Raw genomic sequence first — 19,131 nt, forward strand, 5'->3', positions numbered from 1 at the left:
CAAGATGGAATTCATATAAAACGGAATAATCAACAGTCTTATAGGGGGGTCGACTGGCTACGGAATAACGTAATAAATTGTATAATTAAGTAAAAATTACTCTAATTGAGCTTAAGAACCTAAAAAAATCAAATTATAAACTGTGAATTAATAAGTAAGAGGAGTGTAACTGAATGACATTAATCATAAATATTCTTTAATTGTAATTAGAATAATTTAATGAAGGTATAAAAAAATTAAATTTAATATGAAACTCGTTTCAGAAACGATTTATTAATATTGAATTATGTTAAGAAATTATTTATAGTAATGGAGTAAGTATGTCGATCACTCTTTAAAATTACAAAGTTTAAATTTAGCCACAGACTTTATATTTTTTTGAAAAACTGCCAATAACAGGAGGTGTTACATTTTAACCTATTCCCAATTGAAATGCTATTTAGTAAGTAAGCGTAGAACTTAATTTATTAATAAGGCTTTTATTTAACATTAGCGTCAGTATAGCCATAGGACTACACATTGTTACACACGTGTTACAGGTAGCACCGTTTTGACGTAATCGATTTTCCTTTACAATTAAAAGACTACACACATACACTGTAAACTATACAGTACATAAAGAATAAAAAAAGCACACATTTTCTGTTAGAAGTAAATATATTTTTTTTATACAGTTAGCAATAAACGCGTAAAATACCGATTGGAACATGTTAATTTCATTAGCCGCTCCGCCATTTTTTTTATTTGGCATGTTAGTCATGCATGGTATGTAATTGCACTTAACATCCTGCCATTGAATAACACTTCGAAGCAATTATTTGTCATAGTAGCGTTAGAAAGCAATATATATATACAGTATATATTGTTTTCCTATATAGAGAAATGTTAATTTTTGTTGATTTAGCCCTGAGACTTGACTAGATTTTTTGATTGTTCTAATTTAGGACGGGCAGACTTACAAATAAAACCACTTTTTATGTGTAAAAATTAAATTTTTTTCCCTTGTGATCTCTAAGAGATATACGATATGTGAACTACATAAATAGTTATGCAATTAAATGAAAAATAGTGATATGTATTAGCAAGGCGACAATATATATGTATGAAAAGGATAGGCTCTATATTCTAGAAGGCATTAATTGCATTTCTTAGAATGGAATTATCAGAAAAACTGGAGTATTTTATTAATTTACGTGGATAGACATCCAGACATGTCTGACTCCTCTACTTTTAAGTATAATCCTGTAATTATAGCCCTAATATAGGTTATAATAGGATTTTTACAGATACCAGAGCTTAAATTAGACTCCTGGCCTTCTGGTTTTCAAGAAGCAATGCTCTTGAGATCTTCAGATTTTCCCACCCTTGAACTGTCCCACGAGATATCAACTATATAAAGCAGACATTATAAAAGTTGTTCCCAAAAATATGGCATTTCAAATGTTTTTTTTTTTTTCTCCAACAAATAATCATTTTTCCAAAGTACGAATATTTATTATTTCGTTACCTGTTTTACATTGTTTCGTCCGCACCAACAGACAGACATTAGAGCATGTTGACGCACTTAAACAGCATAAAATATTGGGAAATTATTGGGTAAAAAGATCGAGAAAGATGGACAGAAGGTAATTTGAATAAGTGGCTTAGAGATCATTCTGAAGCTATTCCGCCATAGATAATAAAGGAAGAGGAAGTGGAGGATGCCTGTCATAGAGTCGATTATCATAGCACCTTTCGAATTCAGTGAAAGACGAAAAATTAGGAAAAATTCCAGTAATATAAGTTAAATTTCATATTGGTACAGTTATCAAAGGCTACTAACTGACTCCTAGACTTGGCGCAGTTTTGGGCCCAAAAAGGATCCAGGATCCTTACATGAGTCTTTGTTTAGCGCATTCGGGACACAATATGTCTGATCCATCTGTGATAAAGCCTTTGCCAACCAGAGAAGAGTGGCACATAGCGCAGATGAAGCAATCGTTGTGCCAGTTTCGATCTTCAAACGAAATGAATCTAGTTCCTCCGATGCCTGTTCGGATAAATAGAGGTGTGAGGATGCGAATCCAAGTGTTGCCGCTCCATAATACAAAAGGGAGGACTTACCTGTGATTGGTTTACTACAAGAAGTGCATCTCTTGGCGAATAAGTCAGCAAAACAGTTGGCACAATAAGGCTTGTCCTCTCGAGATGTGAAACGCTGTCCTGCAAGTGAGGTAGAACAGTTAGCGCAACTGAAGCATTCACGATGCCACGGTTCGTTGCGGTAAGTCACACCTCCGCTGGTAATAATCTGGCAAAGAAAGTCAAATTTAAATTCTTTCCTAAACTTTACCCTGCTAAATACAAGAAATCTTCATACCTGGTTGCACTTAATGCATCGTGTAGCAAACTTCTCTTCGTAGCAGGTAGTACAGTATATATCAGTCTCTCGTGGGATAAAACTTCGTGTGCCAATTGGATTCTTGCAAACGCAGCAACAAAAACATTGGTCATGCCATTGACGGCCTTTGTATTCCATCTTTTTGGTTCCTGTTAAGAAGAATTCATTACGGTAAAGCACAGTCATGGATTACGCTTAAAACACAGTATATTTAACACGTACCTGCTCGAAAGACATCTCCACATCCATCACAGCGAGTGGCAAATGCTGCATCGTAGCAATTAGCGCAATAAACTTTTTCAGTTTTTGATCCAAAGGGTTTGTCAACGAGTGAAACACGGCATTTATTGCACAGGAAGCATGATTCGTGCCAGTGTTTCTCCTTATATGATAAATCCTACACAGATTATAAAGATAGAAGCATTACTAAAAACCGCTTTGTCTTTAACACGAACTGAAGGGGTGAAGTATCAAATTTAATTCTTCTCCCCTCCCGTTCCCGAGCTCTTACACGCTAAATATAGTATAACTATATTAATTTCGAATCTGCATAGTTAAAATGTTAATTAACACGTTCATTTAGCATACGTATAGTAACTTAAATACTCTAAAATAAACTTTTCTCGTATCTTCGGAAGGTATTTTTGAAAATAGAACACAATAAAATTATTGAAATCGCTTGATATCATTTCTATAAGTCTCCATAAATGGAAGCTATTTCCTGTCACGTCCGTATCATGACGTCATTAGATAGCTATCGTGACGTGGGAGTAAAGAAGGCTTCTATGTTTTCACTTATTAGAGTTCTGCTACTTCGGAACTCTGCAGGAATTTCAATTTTCTATTGCCTTACTTCGATCGAAAAGATGGGGCGTGTTCGATTCCTATTAAGAATTTGCACATTTTACGTTACTATTATTATTTTGAAGCCGTTTCAGAGGCATATTTGTGTCTAGTCGCGACACGTTCTATATATAGCCGGGATCGTTTACTATCCGTGCCAAATATAGTGATGTCGGCAGACCTCGTCACATTCCCAGTCATTGGTTAGGGACGTTACACGTGATTTAATCACACAATACGGTAATTACGCTAGAATTACAATAGAAAAACGATCGATACCTTGGAGTCGATTCCGATCACTTTGCTGCATTCTTCGCAAGTGTTGGAGAACACTTGTTCGTAACACCGCACGCAGTAGGGGTGTTCGTCTCTCAGCACGTAGCGTTGTCCTGTCAACGTGTCGTCGCATTGCCAGCAACAGAAGTGACCGGTGTGCCAATCCTTGGACATGGCTTTCGTATATTCGCCAGAGAATATGAGCTAAAATAAAACAATAAAAAAAATCAGTTACGACAGTTCATTCATTTACTGATATGTAAATGGAACGTCTAGCTCAGCAACCTTGAATGATAGAAAAGGAAGATCAGCATTTCTGACACCCATCTATTCATTGTGTTGAATGAATCAAAGACATTCGGCGCTATCTAATTAATTAAAAGATCACAGCCCGATTGTTCCCTTTGAGATTAAAGCCCTCTAAGAAATTCGGCTGGTTAGCGACACTTGGTATAGACTAAAAGGTAATTTCTACAGAAGAATGATTTTACCTCGTTTCTTTCTTCTGCATTTTGCAGTTGTGAATCTCTTCTGGATTCGTCGACATCGACTTCGACTTGAACTTTAGTCTTCTTCTTCACTTTCTTAACCTTCTTAACCTCAGTCGTGGTTACCTCTTCAGACATGTCGATACCGAACCGTTCCCAAACACAGACTGTCTCAAACCATGAGAAAATGAGGTAGGGGTGGAAAGGTAGATTTTGATTTTCCCGTCGTTCCTTGCAGTTCCCACCCTATTACTCCTCCTTATCCCTACGACAGGAATAACAATTTAGTAACGGGTGCAAAACACCCATGGACGTGACTACACGTGCCCTGTCTAAGTTTTCAAATAGCGGGCAACCCGGCACCAACCATAAATGGAAAGTATGAGGAAGGATAGCGCAGAAGCTGAAATAAAAGTGAAACGTCACAAAAAGGGAAGATTCCAGACAGAAACCGAGAGAGGTTTCCAATCTGCTAGAGTGCGTAATCCACCATACGTCGGCAGTTTTACGAGCGAATCGTTATTACTCTCATCTCGCCGCTAATAGAGAAACACGTCTAACTTGTGACGTTTACGATACGTCAGAGCTTTCGATAGTGCAACTTGCCAAATTAGCCATTTGTTTCATCGATCCCGTAAATATGTATAAATCCCGCTGATTTCATTCTTATTTATATCTTTCAATCGCTACTTCGGGTGATTCATTACTACTATAAATATTTATTTAAGCGGAAGATGGGAGATACAGACAGGTGAGTCCAAAAATAAAACACTGGATGGAAAATGCCAGGGAGCGAGACAGTTATGAGGCATAATGTGCAATTTTCTGCAGGAATTTTTGGACAGATCTAAGAGTGAGTCAGATAATTCGTCATAGAGCACGAAGGCACGCGTGCCAACCATTAACAATTCGGCGACGAAAGAATGCCGAGAAGGGAATGACCTCTTGGATAGGTGCAGCATCCAGTCCCTTCGGAAGTGACCTGTTATTGTCTGTGTTTAGAGCGTGATGCGCGAATGAAAGGATGTGACCTGGATTCGGTGTCTGCTAACTCGACAGTATTACAAAACACACATAATAGCATCATTAGACACTCCCGAGTGACAAATCGCACGCGACTTCTTTTTAGTACCTTCGACTTGCAGTGGGGCCCTTTTGATCAAATATTGTACCCTTTGATCGGCGTGCATCTTTCTTATCGCTCTGCGGAGCTGTCATTCTTCCAAATTCATTTCTAATTAAAGATACGTCCTAGTTTTGTTTACGAGAATAATTTTTCTTATGACCCCTTTCTAAACACGAAAGAGTTAGAATAGGTTTTGGTAAAATAATCCCTTTTTTCCCACACTTTTTCACGGATATCCGATCTGTCGTCTCTAACGTCGCGACAAGGTTGCTGAGTCAGTACTTCCTCTAGCGTAGGAAGGAAGAATAGCGCTGACGACGCGCCTCACCCTCCCCAAATACACCGCACGCTTACACACACACACAAGCGCGCGCGCTCGATAACCGACGATAGAGGGCCGAAACTCGATAACACGCATGTACGTAACACACCGCATTACTACACTAAACTGAACACTTACCTGCAAGCGACAAACCTGTGCAACATGTGTGTAAGTGGACACACACGCTCCACCTTAGACGGACAGATAGCCAACGACGACGTCACTAAACAACTAGCCAATCGCCGGCACGACGATCAAGGCCAATTGTTGGACGTGAGGCGATGTCCTACATCGCCCGCCCCCACGTGATTTATCTGGCAATTTATATCCATTTGCATCGAGAAAAAAGGGTGTTTGATACGTTCTGAATAAAACAAATCACTCCTAAATTCATCTATCATCAGAAATCGACATAAAATACGCTTTGGGAATATAATAAACCAATCATTTTCTAATTCATTTCAACTCGATCAATTAAAACACAAGAATCATTAAAGGGATATTTGTCTCTTCCCGAAAACAATTTCGAAATTTATACACCAGATGTCATCATAAATCGCCCTGATGGTAAAGGCTGCCAGATATTTTCAAGAATTGGGTTTTTACGGTACGAGGTTAACCATATCTTGCCCATTTTTTAATGCTAATTATGGAAGCGTTCCAAAAGAAATAGAAATAAATAAATAGGAAATATTCAAATTGATTAGTCCCAATTTGTTACAATGACGTCAAAAATAGCTCTAAGACGGTCCATTCACGTTCGCCAAACTAACAGCCAATTTGTTCAGTTTCCTAATTGAGAGGTGTTTGAAGTGTCGACGTCATTAATAATCTACCCTGTTGCCGCCATCTACCGGATGAAAATGTAACTGATAAAATTTAATACCAGCAATTATTGTATCTTGTAACACATTTCTCTTCACACGTGATTATTTTGTTATTAAATTTGTTTATTCGGCAGTGTAAGGGGTATTAAATATGGAAAATATTCAAAACTTACTCCAGTTCTATTGTTTGTTAAATTATGACAAAGTTTATTTCTAGATAATTGATTTTTTAATGTCTTCCAGAGGAAGAGTGCCACTCTAGCAAATCACTTCCCAACCTTTCAGAGTATTAAAAGAATGCGATATTCTTAGAATCCCCGTCAGAGATCACGATCTACCGGTTGAGAAGATTACTTCTATACTCGTTTTTCTAAAACTGGGACACGCCTTAACGGAAATACTTTCGAAAATATTTACATTTAACACTTACGAGGCTGAGGATGATTAATTAAGTTATAAAAGCATCACTTTTCTTTGTTTATTTTTTTGCTTTCGAGTGTCGTAAAGTAAACTCTTTATAGTGTTTACTCAGGAGAATTTTACTTACTTCATCGCAGGCGGAACATCTAGGCTTTAGTTGTTCGGCATAATGCCTCTCACAGAACAATTTCCCGTCCTTGACGCAATAAGTAAGGTCCACTAACAATTCATCGCACGTGGTACATACGAAACAGGCCGGGTGCCACGCGATCCTTTCGCCAAATTTCGGTGCAATGACGGCTACTTCACCAACCGGCATAACTCCTCGGCACTTATGGCATTCCTGAAAGATATCAGCCCTCGTTGGTCAGTTGTCACTTGATTACGTAATCCAAAACCCAATCCAAATGGGTTTTACTTACTAACGTGTAATCCAAAGCTTCTCTGACGTAGCCGATATCGAGTGCTATTTCGTTTCTGGCATTGACAAAATCCTCGAAATTCCTATGATACTCACTTTCAAGAAATTTGCAATAAGCTAGAGCCAAGTCCTGCTTGGGTAGCTGAATGATTAATTGCTTTTCGCGATATTTTTCACCAGGCGTACCTAACCGGGGTACTTTGTGGTTGGGTAACTGGGCAAAGTACTCTTCTATCTGAAAATGAAAAAAAAAGAAACAATTTCATAGCTCAACTTCATTATAATTAAATTATGCATTTAAAACTCAAACAATTTATATAATTAACTAATCATAATTATCCCCTGATACACCCTTGCAAACTGTCAACTAGTTTATTTGCATTTTGGAGCACCTAGGAATATTCTTGATGACTTTTCCCGTTGAACCGTTAATAGACTACGTAATAATTAAATGAGGGTGCCAAATTTCTAATTCTACTTCCTGGTTAAAAGTATAAAACTCATTTAGAATAAATGACCAGTTAGACTCTCCAACCTCCAAGCACACCGTATTAAAATGATATTATGTTGGAGCTCTTTATCTACTGGTTGAGAAGTCCTACTTTAGTCGTACGAGGAAAGTTGATACTAATGAATATGTAAACCGATACTTTAATTTTAGTATTGGAGTGTAAAATTTGAAAATTATGTACATAAACTTTCACATTATTGGCTATATATATATATCGCATTTCACAGCATGTACAACCTGGTGTGACCTCTAAAAAAATTATTAAAATAGAAGTAAAAGGATCAAAATAACTTTAAATTTTAAATAAATTTAGATATTTATGCTTATAAATATATAAAAATACTATATAAAAGTACGTTACAGCCAACTTTAATTTTTATGAGTCTATAGAAATTTATGTTTACCTTCCGGTTCAGTATTAAAATATGCAAAAAATGTAATACGTATAGAAGTTTTATTCAATAAAACTATTAAAATCTTGATTTATATTAATCCAACATTAAACTTTTACATATTAAACCTTATATAATGCGCACCCTTCATTTAATGAGGTTAATATCGTTAGTTAATACAGAACTAACGATCCCAGTTCTATAAATATTAATAAATAACAGGTTATAAGTTTTAACATCTAGAATTAAACAGATTAAATTGGTGTAGATGGGAATAACCTAAGAATGACCCTCCCCAACTCGAAGTCAACTTATTACTGTCAGAAGCATCTTATAAACGATCACTTACATCTGCCTCACTTCTTCACTTTCACTAATGACGTAGCTAGTCAAAGTTATGTCCTACCTTGTCAGTAGACAAACCAGGTGGTACCCACGAGTGCCCATTTTCGGTGTTCTCCTTAAGGGGCGACTTCAGAACGTCGACTGCCGTTTTCAAACCGATCCTATCACGAACGTTGATCAGGTCTTCGCTATATACATCGTGACATTCGCGTGGACATTTGCAGTGGTTGCACACCTTCCTGAAGGGCAAACACAAGTAGAAATTTTAATTAATAAATAATCAATAGGGAGATTAAGCAGCAAGTAACGCTTTTTTACCGTTTAACAGCCATTTGGGGTGGATATACTGTACTTTATCTTTCTACAACTAACGACGTCATTAACAACCATCCGGGTTTTATCAATGTGGGGCTGTTTATTCTTTACTGAATTTAGATACTAAAGAGGGGGGAGAAGCTTCTCTAAGGCTCGGTTCACACCGCAACTGACGCGTGGGTAATTTACGATCATATTTTTCACCTTCGAATTTCCCCAATTACTGTCGTTTATTGTCAAAAAGACGAAGCAAAATAATAATAAATTTTACTCATAAGATTTTCTACATATAAGATTTTTATTACTAAAAAATACTAATAATAATAAAAAAGTAAACTCGTAGCTATAAGGCTTTTAGTTCCGAAACCACCCGCTAAGTGTCGCTCGGTGGTTCCGCCAGATCCTGTCAATTAGCTTTTACCTCCGAGCGCCCCGCCAAGAGGAGAAGCGCTCTTCTGCTGCTGATGTCTGACCTTGACCTTTTATGACCTTTCGGGTCACTACGTAGAACGAATATAGGTCAATCAACGTTGATGGCCGTTGCGTGCGACAGCGCTGACGTTATAACGTGCCACGTCCCATAGAGCGGAAATGACTAGCGACTGCAGAATGTTAACCGAAATGACAATTTCCGCACGGACCGATGAGTATGGATGTCGTCCGAAATGAAGATGGCGAATAATAACTCGTGACCTTCAGAATCCATCTCATTAGCACCTGATTATCTTCCTGCTGCTCCACCCTTTTAGATAAAGGCTTGGTCATTAAGAACATCGCTTCCGTTTCAATAAAGGCTGGCAGCTCTTCGGAGGTCCTAAATTTTCTAAACGCCATCTACGGGGCAAAACGGAAACCAACCGAAGGGGATTGCGCGCAGTCTTCAGGAAGCGACCTCGTTTTCCGGAATGACACATAAGAGAGAGTTTGAAAGGAGGATGTTTGTGTTTAGCCCCTTAAACATATTAACTTTTTTAACATTTGGATGGGCACGGGTTCACACCCTGCCATATTTCTTTGCAGAGTCAACCAGCCAGAACGTTTTTCCCTTTCTGAGTGTAAGTTGCCCGAAATCTCGTGCAACGCGTGGGGACCCATAAGACAACTGACTTATAAAAAGGTACTTACGGGTTGGATTTACGTATTCGCCCGCTTGTTGACTTGACGGCCATGTTAATGATACGACGCACCCACCTGGACAACTAGATGGAGATGCTGGCAGGCGAATCAACTACTTAAAATAAACATTCGGCATGCCACAGAGTGCCATGACATGGGTACGTCGTTTCTTCAACGGCGCCCTATTAACTTGTCACCTGGCGGCAGAACAACTAGACGCTTTTTTCGCACCAACAAAAGTTGTGACGTCAGTACGCCTAACCAATCGGCGAATGTGTTGATGTGTGAAAGTTCAAACGCTTCGTACGCCATACTTTTTGCTTATTTTCTGCTGCGTTTTAAGATTTTTATGATTCGAAATATTATTCTTACCTCCATAAATGAGGGCTAAAACCCGGACATTTCTCTTTGCAATTTCCGCATGGTTGTCCCTCTTCCACTTCTTGCACCAAAACCCCCTGAAAGTAAAGAGAGCAACACGCGTCAACCTTCTCACTCTTAAAATTACGTAAATTGTAAATCCATGCCTCTTCTATAACACTTTAAAAAGGCTTTAATCCCTAATTCCGTGTAGTTAAAAACTAAAAACACGTGCTTTTAAAATATAAAAATCATATTTTCGGAGGTAAATTAACTTAAAAAAACAATTTCTAAACTTAATTTATTATCTAGAAACAAAATGAAAGTTAAAATTCATTAAGCTTTATTAGCTTTCTATTTTTAATACTACCAACCAGGATTTTAATGAATATCGATTTTGCCAAGTAGCTTCTTACTTCAGGCAAACTTTATGCACTTATAAATGTAAGGAATTAGCATGAAAGGTAAAGATAATATATAGACTTTCACATAAATTGCGCTTTTGGTACCAGTAGTAACTAAACTTCTGCTTTACTAGTAAACTAGAAAACTCTGTTTTACTAAATAACAGAAGGATAACTACCGTTATTACTGTATACTAAGTAAACTATACTCAGTAACTACTGTACTAAACCTTAAGGGAGTAATTGCTATAAATGATAATTACTCGACAACAACTTAGGTACAGTTTGCTCATGGAGATTGGTATTGCACTCCTATTATTCCCTGCACAATCACAATATTTTACTGAACAACATAATTAGCATGTCAACTTCCTCGAATTGTGACTTCCAAAACAACCAATTAGCTGCCAGAAATATTCAAATTTCAAAAATAACACAGTCATAACGTTAGTTAAATTTTAAATATAAGCAATGATGTGTCAGGAAATTTAATTTAAAATTTAAAAAATTGCTAGCAAGCAAAACAACAATATAACGCAGTTAAATAGTTTTTAAAGTAGCATATAATTAGTCAATTAAATTAATTAATTATGCTACGTAAATTATAAAAAAAAAATTCAATTATAAAATACGCATAAAAATTCAAATTTAAATTAACCAATGACGTGTCGACAAATTTTCGATCCCGGGATAACAATAGCGTTTACAAATTCAAATTTTAAATTAACGAATAAGCGTGACGTAATTTGAAATTGAAATTTTAAACTGATCAATCGTAACGAAGTATATTAAATTAGTGTATCGCCATCTAGTGACTCGATTTTAAATCATAAGTATAAATTATAAATTAAGCATTATTTAGGAACCTATTTTAAAAAATATATTTATTTATATGTTTATATAATTTACAGCACGTGTAGCAAGTCATCAGATAGTGTATTCCACGCACGGGTGATATATGAGTTGGCATGAGCTACTATAGGATAAGATCACAGCGCGTAGCACCACAGGATTTTCATTATTTCTGCAATAGATGGCAGCATACGTAATTAAGAGGGAGATCTTCGACTTGGATCCAATCCAAAGATAACCAGGAAGGAGGGACGGGGAGAGACATATTTTTTGCCATTTTAACGGAGAAAAAAATCGAATAATTTCAAGAGAAAATAAACAATCAAGTTCTATAATTTGAATTGTTAAAGAGGAGTGAATGAGCGGAAGAATCTCTATACACATTGTCACGTGGTCATTCTTTGATGGCTGATGGAAGATCAAAGATTTGGAATCGTACAAAAGGCTGAATAATCATTCTGTTCTGGTTGGAAGGAAGGAGTAAAGAATTTGCTGAAACCGCAACCGAGCGTTACACCACCATACAATAAACAAAACTAAACTAAAATAGATTTGACACTAATGAACACTGTTTTAAACCCCCCCTCAAGAAAAGCAAAAATTTCTTTAAAAAAAAATGAAATTTTCTTACCTTTCGGCTCCTTCCCCAACATAGAAAAAGCATATCTAGGCTCTTTGGATCAATGAAAAACTCACCAGTCTATGAAGGGCCGGCCTTAGACAACACATGATGTGGAGTCCCAGCTCTCCATAACTTCACTTTAACATCCCGCAGTAACCATGGCGATGAGGTGCTTACACATGCTTTGGTAAAACAGATGTGAGAGCAGCGCAACGTCAGATAAGGGGGATGCTTCTTAACAGTTTCACTGCAGTTTACATTTCACGGTCGGAGCAGAGCCACATCAGAAATTTGGTAAATCGTTGACCCACTGCTGGAATCTCTTCAATTCGTTCTAGCGTATTATGATTGAAATTAAATACCGCGCGGGATGGAATATTTTGGAAGCTGTACGTGACGTTTGCTTATGTTTCCAAAATATCTACTGTTTTTGCGCCTTACGAACATCTGGCTGAAGATCTGGAAATTTAACAACTGAGAACAGTTTTTAACTGGTTGTAACTTCACGGGGAACTAGAATAATGCCCTTTGCAACTAGAAACAAAGGAGTCTCTCGAAAGCTCTCATTCAGATCGTACGAGGCTCCGTATATAGATCCTTATAAGATTAATTGAATACCTATTGTATATTCCTTGTTGCTGTATAATAAATACAAAAGTTTTATATATTTAGGCAATTATTAGCTTATCAGCATACGCAGAGGAATATATTTAGCTATTGTACTTTAGCCAAGTTTAAATAAAGTTGTTTTCACAAGATTTAAAAACGTCTGACGTTTGTTGTAGCAAGTCAAAACACGAGGGATCTTTGTACTTATTGTTGTATTCTGTTTACGAACCAGTTAAGTTTGTTTTTAAAAGAATAATCGCTTTTTAACTGATACAAGAGTCATTTGAAACAGCTCTAACTGCGGATCTACTTTAATGTCCATCACGTGTTTTATTTGCATACAAGTATTAATTTCCTCCCTTCTAGGGGTTCAGGCTTCAATTTTAAAATAAAATGTAAAAACAATAGTGCAATAAACATTCATAAATCGTTTGGGAAAATTTCATGCTTCCAATTATGCTCATAACAATATTTTTGAAATTTTTCGATCAGTACCCATTGCCGCCATTCAAATTAAAGGGGATTTTAGTGTTATACATAGGTAAAAACTGGCAATTTTATATAACCTTAATCTTAACGAAACATCCTGCTTTAAACAGGATTTTACAATCTTTTAACGCAAGCTCTTAAACGACGATTATGAAATAATAACAGGAAAAATGGCGCCATGATGCCCAGAACAAGTTACAAATTTAAGAGTTAAGTATCAAAACTTTTCAAATTAAACCCTTTATAACTAAAAAAAAAATATGACAGTTTCAAAGATAATTATCTCGAAATAGAAGGTGGCGCTTTTAATATGTTACAAATAAAGCCGGTGGCTAATGCTCACGTGCGAAGAGGACCCCCCTAACGAAAAAAATTTGGAGAGTTGGACAAAAATAAGTAGTTTTGTTCCAAAACATGAGTCAAGGGATTTGGGAAGATTTGACATCACCAGTTAAACAAACTTAAATTCATCTGTCACCAGCTAAATCAGGTGAAGTTATCTAGAAAATGAAACTTGCTCTGGCAATTGCAGGTGCACAAAGCCAAAGCTTCCTCCCCTCTTTGGATATCTGCCAATATTTCCTGGTTAGATAAACGCGCGCGTGTATATCCTTTCACTATATTAAATGCCATCTTGTAACATATGGAATCCTTAAATTTAAACTTTCAACCAGTTTTAGATCATTCGGCATGTTCCACATTCACACTGAAGTGTAACCAAGTCCCCATTCTAATGACTGATCTGTTCTGTTGAATGTAGGTCCACAGTACGTTTGTACACGACTTTTTTGGGTGACAAAATATTTAAACTTCTTAAAAATAATCATAAAAAATATTAAAATAATCGATTACAACAATGAAAATATTTTTGAATTTTTTCAATTGTTACGAAACGTGACGTAATAATGCGCTTTTTAAATCATCTATTACAAAAATAACGGTCCTTTTCTTTAACGTTTTAAGTTGTTACGAAACGTGACGTAATAATACAATTTTGAATTATAACCGTTAAAAATAACATTTTCAATTACGAAAACGTGACGTAATAATAGAAATTTGAATTAATTAATAACCGTTAAAAAATAACGACTTTTTTCTTTCTGTTACGAAACATTTATGAAGCAACAATGTAATGAATATTTATTGTGACGTTTAAATAAAAATTTAACGTAAATTTCTGTGTGATGTCACAATTGGGAAACATTAAAATGAAAGTTTTAGAGATAAATCGGTAACGAGTTTTGGCAAAGTGTACACGAAAAAAAGAAATGTTACGATCGTAACAATGATTCATCCTTAACTACATTTTCTTAGGCAAATTAAGTAAAGTTTGTAGATAAGTAAAACAGAAACTAAACATTGCCAAGTGTGTTTTGTAATCGTCAAAAATATATGTGATAGGCAAGAACAGGTGAAAATCAATCCGGACTTAAATTTGGTATAAGGAACACCCACTTGAATTCATGCGTTATGTTTCTACTCTAATGCTAATATTAGTCGACTTCGCTATGCTTTCAATCTGTGTCAGCGCTAATTTATTCGCAATTAGTACCTAATTTACAAGTCTTTAGAAGTGTCTGAACGGTGTGACGTTAGAATAACCCACTTGTGACGTCAGTTCTTTCTTCTTCGCCTTCCGGTTGACTCGGCATCCCGCTTAGCTTCGAATTACTTACAGAAAGTAGCGAGTGGTCAAATAGTAGCGTAAAATGTACACAGCTGACTTAAATCTGTGACGTCAGCGTCTACATACCCTTCTTTATGTTGAGAGAGAAAAGTGGACGTCATTCTCTGTTTTTAAAATGAGACGAGATACGCTCTTTGGTATAATTATTGTGATTAGCAGCTAATACATACTTGTGTTGAGGAGGTGTGGACGTGTGACGTAGTACGCTTCCGACGTGACGTCAGCTTTTTATTTCCCTTCTGGTTGATACGATACTCACTCCTCTTTACACCCAAACACGAGTAGTAGCTTATCGAAAAACACGAGTGGCAAACATCTTAATGACGTCAGGGTTTAAGCTCCCATTTCAAAACCGATTTGTGACGTCACGCGTTAACTATTTCTCATGTGTTACATCGAAGGCGTGTTGATTGTTTTGTTCGGCATTACTTCATATCGTTATCATCGTAAACAATTTTACAATTTTAGCGTAACAACGATTTTACAATCACATTATTTACGTTCGAATAAGTACACAATAGAAGCATTGTGTAGTGTGATGTCATAATTCTCTTAACACATAGTGTTATCGTATAAACGAAATTCTCTACTAATCGATTAGTGTGACATCAGCAACTTCCGCAATTTGTATGACATCAGAACAGTCACGATTTCCGGTATCTAAAACGTTTGATTGTTATCGACTTTTGTTACGTCACAATAGTTAAATGATTATAAGTGAAGCTTACAAGAAAAAAATATACGTTACAAAAACAAAATTAATCTCGTGAAAACGACGTCACAGATGCTAATCGTAACGTCACATGACACGGGTTAGCACAAAAAGCGCTTAATTATCGTATTTCGGTTACTTTATTTTTAGCATTTTCTCGTGTTTTTTTAATGGAAAAAAAAGAAATAAACACACATTTTTTGGAAAGAAAATGGAGTTTCAAAAAATAGTACCACGATGAGTTCCTAATGTGAAGCTATCACGTAACTCAGTATTCCGGATGGTATGTAGAATCGTGCTGTTTTGGCCAATTAAACAGCAGTTAAGGGGGATGAAATTTTTAAACCCTTTAAGTGCCGTTTAATTGGCCACATTTGCATTAATTTTTAAATTCGGACCAAGGTTACATAATTAAAATTCATTTACTACTGAATCCAAAATAATTCCTGTAGGAATTATCCTCTAAATCCTCTAGATTTAGAGAGAATTCCTTTTATACATTAGATAGGGTTGAGTTTCAATCCTATCTAATGTATAAATTAAAAATGTTCTAGATCCTTTAGATTCGGAGGATTTAGTGTAAAAATCCTCTGAATATAAAGGATTTATAGATATTTTTCAAATTTTAATATTAGATGGGGTTGTTTCAAAGGGTTCCTCTTTGTATCTAGATGATTTTAAGATATCTGACGATCCTCTGAATCTAGTATTGAAATCCTCTGAATATGTTGTTAAAATCTTCTGGATCTAGTGAGAAAATCCTCTAAATTTAAAGGAGTTTATAGAAATTTTATATTAGATGGAGTTTAGNAGGGTTCCTCTTTGTATCTAGATGATTTTAAGATATCTGACGATCCTCTGAATCTAGTATTGAAATCCTCTGAATATGTTGTTAAAATCTTCTGGATCTAGTGAGAAAATCCTCTAAATTTAAAGGAGTTTATAGAAATTTTATATTAGATGGAGTTTAGTTTTAGAGGACTTCTCTCTGAATCTAGAAAGTTTTAGAGGATTTTTCTCTGAATCTAGAGGGTTTTAGAGACATATTATAATCCTCTGAATCTAAAAGATTTATAGAGTTTTAAAAATTTATATATTAGATAAGATTGAGTTTCACAGGAATTCTTTCTAAATCTAGAGGGTTTTAGGGACGTGATGATCCTCTGAATACAAGTTCAACACTAACTTATATTTAGAGGATTTCGACACTAGATTCAGAGGATCATGGCGTGTCCATAAATCCTCTAGATTTAGAAAGAATTCCTGTGAAAGTCGATCCTATCTAATATATAAATTATTAAAATGTCTAAATCCTTTATATTCAGAGGATTTTCTCATTATATTCAGAAGATTTTTACAGCATATTCGGAGGATTTGGATACTCCTCAGAGTATCGTCAGATGTGCCTAACATCCTCTAGTTTCAAAGAAAATCCTCTAAAACTCATCTATTCACTACAATTAATTTTTTAAGCCGTTCGTTATTAATCCTCCCTAAATTTATACTATTATATAAACAATAATTTGTAAATTATACAAAAAAATTTTGAATTCAAACCGACCTCACCTCTGTGTTGCTGTCTGCAGAGGAAGACATTTTGTCTACCGGTAACACATGACAGGATGTGTAAATGATAACCACTTTTAGGGTTACTCAATGTCTATAACTTTAAATCTTTTTTTAAAATATTATTTACTCAAAAAAGCTGCAAAAACAAAATTATATTTCGTGCCGCAAACACCCTTTTAAGCGTTAAACAAATAAAATTAAATCAAGTTCCCATTAAGTAAATAAATTACCTAATCGCTTATCTGACATTTTATGGATCAATTAAAGGACAATTTGCTTGTTTTCTTTATTATATACATGAATTTGCCTGTTTATTTTTTAATTTTCTTGCTTGTTTTATAGAGTATAGCGCATATTTCACGTTGTCATTGTTTAAAATGAAAATAAAGCCTCTGCGTGAAAAAAAATCACTTTATTTATGTTTAATACTGTTCTTCCCCCATTTATACAATGTAGAAGATCCTCGTATTAACAATCTATAGACTTATTTAGCCTGCACATAAGGCTCTCCTATGAAATATATCTTATAAAGGCTGCCCTGCATTGATTTATACATTATGCAAGCTTAAGCAAGGCATGCTTCAGAGAAAAAGGCTTATACACGGTTTCAGTCTATATATATATAAGGCTGAATAATATGCAGTATTATACCCTGTATTATGTTTAAAATGCTGAATAATTAGATTTGAAGGCCTCAGTATATGATACAAGGAAGCAGGTCCGAGTTATAGGCACACTAAACAGTTACCTAGTGAGCAAACATTTAGGGAATGCCACAACCAGCATCAGTCAAAGGCTAGCCGTGGCACCCCTAAAACACAACTATTAATTATCAATTACTCATACACACTCATACCCTGTGAGCGCCTGGTAGTGGGTTTTGGATTGTGCAATGCCCTGCAATATAATACAATAATTGATATTGTGTAAGATCTAGTTGCCCAACGTATGCGAACCCCTAAATATAAACTTTAATCCTCTATACCTGTAAGGAGTTAACAATATCATTAATAATTTCCTTTTTTTAATTAATATTAATTAAAATGGTCATAAAATACAAATTTTTTACTAATTATGCACTAAAATTGCAATTAACAGTGCCAATTAAGTGTTAACGTGCAACACGACGAGTGCCAATTAAGTGTTAAAAAGTAGTCGTTAAAGTATCGAAAAATATCATAAAAATTCTAATTAATTTTTTAATAGTTAAATAAAAATTAAAATTATTATCTAGTAATTAATTTTTTTAAAAATTACAAAAAGAATGTTTATATAAAACAAGGGGTGGCCTTGCTGAATCATTTATGGCTTACCAAACACCTGTTAAAGTCCATGTTAAAAATATTATTCTCTGTCACGTTATTTTCGAATTATTGATCGTAAAAACGAGTTCATGTGACTACTTTCAATTGATAATAATTTTAAAACAGCCATTCAAAGCCATTTAATAATAAAAAATTGTTTAAAATTACAAAAGACGTGACGTTGACGATGCGTAACCCCATTTAGATACCAATGAAAATGAATTAAAAATATATATTTTTGGGTGATTTCTGGACATTTAAATACACAAGACAATAAAGAATGAGTCTGCGGATCATTTTCGACTAAAAATAACAATTTAAAGTAATGTAATATGTTTAAAATTACAAAAGAAGTGACCTTGACGAAGCGCAACCCAATTCAGGTACCACGCAAATAATTTATTTTTAAAATAATTTTTAAGAATTTTTTTCACTTTACATATACAAAACAATAAAAAACAACCCCCAGTACTATTTTCAATTAAAAATAACTCTTCAAAATAATTTAATAAATTCAAAATTACAAAAGAAGTGGCATTGATGATGCGCAACCCCATTTAGGTTATTACTAAAAATAGTTTAGGGTTTTTACTTCTATATATTTAAATTAATAATCAAAATAAAAATAAGTACACTTACCCTATTTTTGAATATCTTTTTGGGTATTTTACCTTTTGTTGTTATAAAATCGAGAAATTTGATATTATGTTTAGTACTTTCATCCATAGCGATACCTGTAAC

The 19,131-nt window shown here is 35.1% G+C and overlaps 1 protein-coding gene across 6 annotated transcripts; it reads right to left on the minus strand.

Moving 5' to 3' along the window:
• Positions 1-1,326: 1,326 nt before the first annotated feature.
• On the minus strand, positions 1,327-19,131 carry LOC111635660 (four and a half LIM domains protein 2-like). Of its 6 annotated transcripts, none has more exons than XM_023380682.1 (10): positions 19,030-19,131; positions 10,155-10,240; positions 8,413-8,590; positions 7,105-7,338; positions 6,810-7,025; positions 3,503-3,703; positions 2,603-2,777; positions 2,360-2,529; positions 2,104-2,290; positions 1,327-2,029 (listed from the first exon to the last, which is right to left on the minus strand). In XM_023380682.1, the coding sequence occupies exons 1-10, from the start codon at positions 19,114-19,116 to the stop codon at positions 1,872-1,874; spliced, it is 1,692 nt and encodes a 563-aa protein (XP_023236450.1). In that variant the 5' UTR covers positions 19,117-19,131; the 3' UTR covers positions 1,327-1,871. The 6 variants fall into 6 exon arrangements, with proteins under 6 accessions (XP_023236450.1, XP_023236454.1, XP_023236452.1 ...); XM_023380686.1 differs by lacking the exon at positions 19,030-19,131 and adding an exon at positions 17,084-17,128; XM_023380684.1 differs by lacking the exon at positions 19,030-19,131 and adding an exon at positions 12,095-12,142.

This window comes from Centruroides sculpturatus, unplaced genomic scaffold, assembly GCF_000671375.1.
Source record: "Centruroides sculpturatus isolate CEXI.00-Female unplaced genomic scaffold, Cexi_2.0 scaffold896, whole genome shotgun sequence".
In the NCBI taxonomy this organism is placed as follows: domain Eukaryota; kingdom Metazoa; phylum Arthropoda; class Arachnida; order Scorpiones; family Buthidae; genus Centruroides; species Centruroides sculpturatus.

What these genes read in the sequence shown, in the direction of transcription:
- LOC111635660 (XM_023380682.1), bottom strand. Translation starts at nt 19,116, where the DNA reads ATGGATGAAAGTACTAAACATAATATCAAATTTCTCGATTTTATAACA. An exon ending in AAAAGATATTCAAAAATAGG is followed by an intron (nt 10,241 to 19,029) that starts GTAAGTGTACTT and finishes CTTTACTTTCAG; the next exon opens with GGGGTTTTGGTGCAAGAAGT. An exon ending in TTGTAGTAAACCAATCACAG is followed by an intron (nt 2,030 to 2,103) that starts GTAAGTCCTCCC and finishes TTATCCGAACAG; the next exon opens with GCATCGGAGGAACTAGATTC.